The sequence below is a fragment of the Rhodnius prolixus genome, unplaced genomic scaffold (assembly GCF_049639745.1).
Source record: "Rhodnius prolixus isolate KJV_2025 unplaced genomic scaffold, Rpr scaffold_1, whole genome shotgun sequence".
In the NCBI taxonomy this organism is placed as follows: Eukaryota; Metazoa; Arthropoda; class Insecta; order Hemiptera; family Reduviidae; genus Rhodnius; species Rhodnius prolixus.
Genome location: NW_027411581.1, coordinates 49,972,249 through 49,979,715, shown reverse-complemented (window position 1 = coordinate 49,979,715; position 7,467 = coordinate 49,972,249). Strand labels below are relative to the sequence as shown.

At 36.4% G+C, this 7,467-nt stretch overlaps 2 protein-coding genes across 2 annotated transcripts; one reads left to right on the top strand and one right to left on the bottom strand.

Annotated features, from left to right (window-relative positions):
- Nucleotides 1–471: 471 nt before the first annotated feature.
- On the bottom strand, nucleotides 472–1,655 carry LOC141461592 (uncharacterized). Its single transcript, XM_074142730.1, has 2 exons — nucleotides 1,527–1,655; nucleotides 472–1,404 (listed from the first exon to the last, which is right to left on the bottom strand). The coding sequence occupies exons 1-2, from the start codon at nucleotides 1,536–1,538 to the stop codon at nucleotides 859–861; spliced, it is 558 nt and encodes a 185-aa protein (XP_073998831.1). The 5' UTR covers nucleotides 1,539–1,655; the 3' UTR covers nucleotides 472–858.
- Nucleotides 1,656–3,418: 1,763 nt separating this feature from the next.
- Nucleotides 3,419–4,549, top strand: LOC141461587 (uncharacterized). Its single transcript, XM_074142715.1, has 2 exons — nucleotides 3,419–3,537; nucleotides 3,679–4,549. The coding sequence occupies exons 1-2, from the start codon at nucleotides 3,526–3,528 to the stop codon at nucleotides 4,270–4,272; spliced, it is 606 nt and encodes a 201-aa protein (XP_073998816.1). The 5' UTR covers nucleotides 3,419–3,525; the 3' UTR covers nucleotides 4,273–4,549.
- The last annotated feature ends 2,918 nt before the right edge of the window (nucleotides 4,550–7,467 follow it).

Sequence of the window (7,467 nt, the reverse complement as noted above, 5' to 3'; positions counted from 1 at the left end):
ATTATTTGAAGAATGAACGAGTCCTTCCCCCCCCCCCCCTGTTGTTGGTGTGTGATTCATATCAAGTTTGGATCGGAAGGTAAAGCAGATGATACTTTTACGGGATAAAAGTGACTCTAGAAAGTAGAATAATGATGCACAAATTGTGCTAAAATTATCCTGCACCTAAAATTATTGAAGAGTAAATATCAAAATATGATCACATACTAAAGTCATATTAGAAGTAGTAATGTTAATAACAACATCCCATGTTTGAATTTTTAATTGATAGGATTGTATAAATGCATGATAAAACATGTATCAACATATTTCCAAAATTGTATTCGATTGGAAGTTAAAAGATGGAATCATTGTTTCCATCAATGCATTCTAAAACAATTATTGTGTATTTGATCTATCTGTTAAACATTTAATAAAGAAATTTAATTTCTAATAATTACAAATTAAATAAGGAGCAAAAAAGACAGTTCGTTATGTTACAGAAGTTATTTATTTAAAAAAATATTGTTTACATATTTTTTTTGTATTTTCTTTGAATTACAAGTATGATTTAAAGTTTGAATAGTACATAATCAATAATAAAAGCTTCAAAGTTTTATACACAAAGTTGTCATTTAACTGCTACTTGGTAAGAGTATGAATGACAAATTTGTAAAAGTTTGGGGCTTTCATTATAGATTAGTTAACGCCAAAGATTGTAAGATGAAATTGACTGGCGCAATGTGATTCAAACATGGTGGCCAACAAATGAATATAAGAATTAGAGATCTCGAACTCACAGTATGGTGTTCTTACTTCAGCGGATTATGGTTGATGTGTGGTGTGATGGGAAATTGATCAAGAATACGTAAAAGTTATTTAGTGGCGGAGAAGAGTGGAATGGTAGAGTCCACCGACACCACTGTATCCAAGACCGGTGTATCCAACGCGACCGTATCCAAGACCGGAGTATCCAAGACGGCTGTATCCTAGGCCGGTGTATCCAAGACCAGAGTAACCAAGTCCAGAGTATCCAAGACCACCATATCCGTATCCGAGTCCATAACCGTATCCGAGTCCGTAGCCGACGGGGGTGTGAGCGACAGTGGTTACTGGAGCATGGGCAACAGTGGCTACTGGAGCATGGGCGACGGTGGCTACTGGAGCATGAGCTACGGTGGCTACGGCGGGTGCAGCGTAGCTAACAGCTGGAGCGTGGGCGACGGTGGCTACGGCGGGTGCAGCGTAGCTAACAGCTGGAGCGTGGGCTACAGTGGCTACGGCGGGTGCAGCGTAGCTAACAGCTCGAGTGCTGGCTACAGTCAATGGGGCGTGGTATCCATATCCGTAGCCGGCTCCATAGACTGCTGGAACTCCGGTAAGTCCGGCAGCTGATGCAGCTGCTACGAACACTGACAGGACGAACTGAAACGTCAATAAATTTAAAATTTAAGCGATACATGAAAACTGACATCGTTTACAGCTTTTTTTGTTATGTGGAGACAATTACAGTAAATATGAAAAAGATAACTAAGTTAAATACTGACCAATTTCAACATGTTTGTTTAGTGCGATGTGTTACTGCAAAACACTGATATCGTTGCTGTTATTGGATCCACTTTATATAGTGTGTCCCTACAGTGCACATCCCTCCTACTTGATTTGGCAAGATGATGCTTCAAACAAGATTTTGTTAACATTTTACTCTTTATTACCTACTTTTTTTGTAATTGATAAAAACTTGTATATACACTTTTTAATGTCACTTACCAGGATGTTGAGACATTTCAATAGCCTTTTATAACTTTGATATTACCTTTTTTAGTTACAACTTCAAGTTCAAGGTCGAATAGTAGTTATTAATTTTTTAAAATTTTTAATATAGTACAATAAACACCTCTGATCAATACATCGTAAGTAATAGATAGACGAAGTTTAATTGGTACGACAAACTTTTTGTCAAACCTATTTTCAGTGAATCTGATGTCAAAGACAAAATATGCATGTTTTGTAAACGTGGGGGAAGAAGTCTCCCAACGATCAAACTGAACTAAAATTTAAGATTACTGGTGAAATGAAAATTATTAATAAATGTGCAGGTTGAGATATGAATTCATATAATTTTTTTACAGCTGTTTTCAGGTAATTGTTCTTCGAATGAAATGACCTGCCTACTTGAATAACGTTTCTAGCTTTAACGACAATTTCAGCTCTACAATAACTCATCTTTAATACCAGAAGTAGTTATTAGAGAGTTGGAAAAATCTTAAAGTGAGAAGAAAATCTTAGCAAATTTCTCTTTAACAAAACCTTAAGTTTAAAGAAACATGTTGAGGGTTGATTAAACGAAAAAATGTACACATATATTTACATTTATGTAAAGGATAAAATTAAATGTTTCGAATTTTGTGCAGTAGTCAAGTTTAGCATTCAAACAGAGACAATTTTTGGAAGAGAATCCGTAGACCTAAGAACGACTTCTTCCCAAAGCTTATGGTTACTTGGTAGAGAATATCCATAAAGCATTAACTTCGGACTATTCCAGTAATTTAGTTTGGTTTATCACAGATACAAAGATAAAAATGAGGGAAAAGTCCAATTGTAACAATTAATATATAGTTTTATAGAGAAGTTTAATCATTTTATAATTGTTATCATAATTGGCAAATTTCAGCAATTTTTTGGCCAATAAATGGTTATTTTTTAGCCAAGCACGCCAGACAGCTGTTTTCATATCGGAAAATTAGCTGACTCTGTACATCTCGATTACAGAAACAAGCCGTTGGAGAAAGTGTATATTAGTGAGTGACCGGAATAGATGTTTTCATCTTCATAGTTTTTAAAGAGCGGAATATACACATCGAAATTTGGTATAGAAGTTTCAGTTTTATTTTATATATTTTGTAATATTATTATTTTTTAAAGAATTTCCGTTTTTTGGCCAAAGAATGTAGGAATCAATTAAGGTTTACTCAACCCAGTAGTAAACAAACCTTTTTATTTGCCAATACTATTTAACGAACAGTTTCGAATTAATAATTATCACTTAACTATTAGTCAATAAACAACTCCTTCGACCACCAGTTGGAAAAAATTGCGAATCAGCAAAACGTTTTCATACATCTGGATTAACAACTCTGAAATTAATTATTGGAGATCCTCTGAAATTAAAATAAAAATTAATTATTATTAAACACTAGAATGATTTCTTATTATATATAGAGAAATATAGTGTAAGAGTATTGACTTAAACTGATGCTGCTGATCTCCACAATATTAAATATAAGATTATTTTCTTTGTACTTGATTGAATAAATAGATTAACATTATTAATGTTACTTTTAAATCATTGAATTTGGATCAAATACAAAACAAAAAAATTTATGTAGGCAATAAAGTAAAAATGTTAAGAAAATCTTGTTTGAAGATCGTTCTTGCAAAATCAAGTAGGAGGGGTGCAGATTGTAAGAATATTCGTACTATAAAAGTGGATCAACTCAAAGTGAAGATATCAGTGTTCTACAGTTACACATCTCATAAAACAACATGTTGAAGTTGGTCAGTATTTATTTGTTTTTTTTTGTTTTTTTTTTTAAATTCAGAATAGTAATATTTATACTATTTCCAAAACATTCTAAAATTTCTTACCTTTCTAAATGTTTTCTTTGATATAAGAGAGATTTCTATTAATGCTTTCAGATCCTCTTGTCAGTGTTCGTAGCAGCTGCATCAGCTGCCGGACTTACCGGAGTTCCAGCAGTCTATGGAGCCGGCTACGGATATGGATACCACGCCCCATTGACTGTAGCCAGCACTCGAGCTGTTGGCTACGCTGCACCCGCCGTAGCCACTGTAGCCCACGCTCCCGCTGTTAGCTACGCTGCACCCGCCGTAGCCACAGTAGCCCACGCTCCAGCTGTTAGCTACGCTGCACCCGCCGTAGCCACCGTCGCCCACGCTCCAGCTGTTAGCTACGCTGCACCCGCCGTAGCTACCGTCGCCCACGCTCCAGTAACATCTGTTGCCCACGCTCCAGTAACTACTGTTGCCCATGCTCCAGTAACCACTGTCGCCCACGCTCCCGTCGGCTACGGACTCGGATACGGATATGGACTCGGATACGGATATGGTGGTCTTGGATACTCTGGACTTGGTTACTCCGGTCTTGGATACACCGGCCTAGGATACAGCCGTCTTGGATACTCCGGTCTTGGATACGGTCGCCTTGGATACACTGGTCTTGGTTACAGTGGTGTCGGTGGACTCTACCATTCCACTCTTCTCCGTCATTAAATAATTTATCATGGTACTTGAAGAATATCCCGTTACACCACATCTCAGATTTAACCCTATTGTCTGAGAGTTTGTTTCCAATTCTTTACCGTTCCTATTTCTCTTCACCTCCGGATTAACATTCTTTCATACAGTTCATTCCAGCTGAAGAGATTGTAATAAAAGCTCATATCTTTTAAAAATTGTCATTTAGCTTCATTCCGAAGTTAATTAAAGTCACAACAAAACTTGTAAATAATACTTTTTTTAAAATAAAAAAGTGGTCTGATAATTTAAAGCTACATTTTTTTAGTATCCCCAATGTCCTTATTTTATTCACAATTAACAGAAATAAAATAATTTGTTGTTGAGTAGTTTGTTTAATACAAACATAGTTTTCAAAAAGACATTTCCAATGAAGAAACCAAGAGGCGTTTTTACTCATTACTTCTGATGCTGTTATACGAGGAAAGCGGGAAATAGGAAATAGTGAGTGAAAACACTTTTCTGACATAATTGAAATGGAGTCTGAGAGTAAAAATAAAAATCAAATCAACGAAGTCTCCAGGTACAACATAAGATTGGGGGTAGAATCAGGGTGCGCAAACAGTTTCTTGATAAAATAACGCTGGACCTTCTCCAGCTCCTCTTAAAACTGAAAACCCTACACTTGGCAAGCATTTCAAAGAATCGAGCGACTAACCGCTAGAAACAGTTTGAATTTGGTGCGAAGAGGAACCAAATTCTGAGAAATGAAATTATCCCAAATTCTATTGATCCCCTGCTTCGCCACTGATGCTTTAATGAGAGCCTGGGGGTTAAGAGGATCCCAATATATTTATTCTCTCGCACGACTTTGATAGACTCACCTCTGAATGACCAATGTTCATTAGCGGCTAATCTGCCGCCTTTCCGAAGTACCAACATCTTGGACTTCTGAAGATTTACTGTCAAATTCCATTGTTCTCAATAAGAGTCCTGGAAGTTGATATTTCTTTGCATGCTGACCGGATTCTCGGCCAATAGAATTACATCATCCGCGTACATGAGAATTTTTATCTTGCTATGTATGTCCTACCAATATACCACCCTCCAACACTGATGGGAGATCATCTAGAAATATAGGAAATAAGATAGGGCTTAGGATACACCCCTGCATCACGCCCATCGATACATCAAAAAATTCCGAAATGGAGTCCACACCCCTCACTGTAGACGCTGCATTATTAAAAAGGCTCCTTAGAATAGAAATAAATTTGAAAAAAAAAAACAGAATTAAAGAGCTTAAGTAAGAGGGCGTTACGGCTTACCGTGTCAAAAGCAGCCTTCAAATCAACAAAAAAACAGTATGTTTTCTGACGTTTCTTCAAAAGTCTGAGATTAATAATATTAGTCAAAGTGAAGAGGTTATCAACCGTGGTATATCCACGACGGAATCCAGCCTGACATTCACTTAGCAGATCATTTCCCAAAACAAACATCTCAAAACGGCGAAGAAGTAAGGCAGAGAAGATCTTAGCGAGAACGTCTAGGCAAGAGATGCCGCGATAGTTCTCTGCTTCATTCACATCCCCTTTTTTAAAAATGGGAAAAATTGTAGATTTACTAAATGAAGGGGGAGTAATTTCGGAGTCAAGAAGGAAATTAAAAAAGGAAAGTAATTTTCCAACGAAAACAGAAGGAGCATTTTTATAAAATTCATAGGTAACTCAGTGAGGTCCTGGAGCCTTACAGTTTTTCAATTTTTTTAAAACAGCCTCAAGTTCACCCGACGAGAAAGGTGAGTCTAATAGTGGAGATGCGTAGAAAGGATCAGCATACAAAACAAATGGAGGGTTTAGGAGATTTTTAAAATGTGAAACCCAAGAAGCTAGGTCAATATTTTGGCTACAAAGAAAATTTTTCCTCTTAAAGTTGTTTGCCAATTGCCAAAATTCCTTGGCATCTTTAACCGCCTCGAACCGACTGGCGACTAGGCCATAGAACTCTTTCTTTTTCATAGCACAATTAACTCTAAAAAACTTATTAGCCTCAAGATAGGAGTGCCTAACAATTTCTGAACTAGTCTTACGGAATAAGTTCAATAGGTTAAAACACCTGCTTCTGGGCCGCAAACAGTGGTGATCAAACCATGGGTTCTTTTGTATCTTCCTAATAAAAGAATGTCCATGGTTAGTACTAGGATTGGGAAATTTAATAGCATTAACTAATGAGTCGGCATAAACCTGAGCGTTTTGAGAAGGATTAACAGTTGCCGAGAAAGAAACCAGTCTAGCTTTGTAATTTTCAGTTTAATCAGGGCACCAGACAAGCTGGGGTAATAATGGCAAAACTCTATTTGCCTGAGAAGTACCACAGGATAGGCTAACAAGGATAGGGAGATGGTCAGAATAAGGTACCTGTAATATACTGAAATTGTCGATTAATGAAATTCACTCCTGAGACACACAGCATATATCGTTCACAGAACTTCTCATTCTGCCAGCAAACGTATAATCACCCTCATAATCAGAGGAAAAACGCCCATTTAATATTATTAAATCATTATTATCGCATAGATCTATGAATTTTTTACCATTAGAGTTCAATATCTTATCTCTGGAGGATCTCACAGCTTTACACCTACTGTTATCAATGAAAACATTTTCGGGGAGAGACTGTGCAGAGCCCAATCTAAAGTTGCAGTCACCTATAACAATAAATTTAAGATGAGAATTGGCCTAAAGAAAAACAGACAACTTAGCAAAATCCAGATCACAAGATGTACAACTTAAATATACTGACAAAACGTACAAATAAAAATTGCGTAACTCTAAAGAAATCAAATCAATACCTGAGATATTAATAAAACGAACAATATTGTGCAAATTAGATTTAAAACCAAAATAAAGTCCGCCTTTAGCTCTGCCAAATCTAGCAGACTTTACTGCTGGGACCCAGCATAACCTAAATTCGGAGAAAAAGTTATAAAACTCAAAATCATTATCTGTTACAAAAGTTTCCAATAAAATAAAAATCTGGTAATTCTTAATTAGAACGATAAATAGAATATCATTTATTTTAGCTCTCAAACCATTTACATTATAACACAAAACTGAAATAAAACTGGATACACTAAAAGAAGTAACAACTTCACGGCAGACTTTGTTTTCTCAGGAAATCGGTTAAGGAACAACAACCTTCTATGAGAAGAAGTCTCGGGGGAGAGTATTCGAA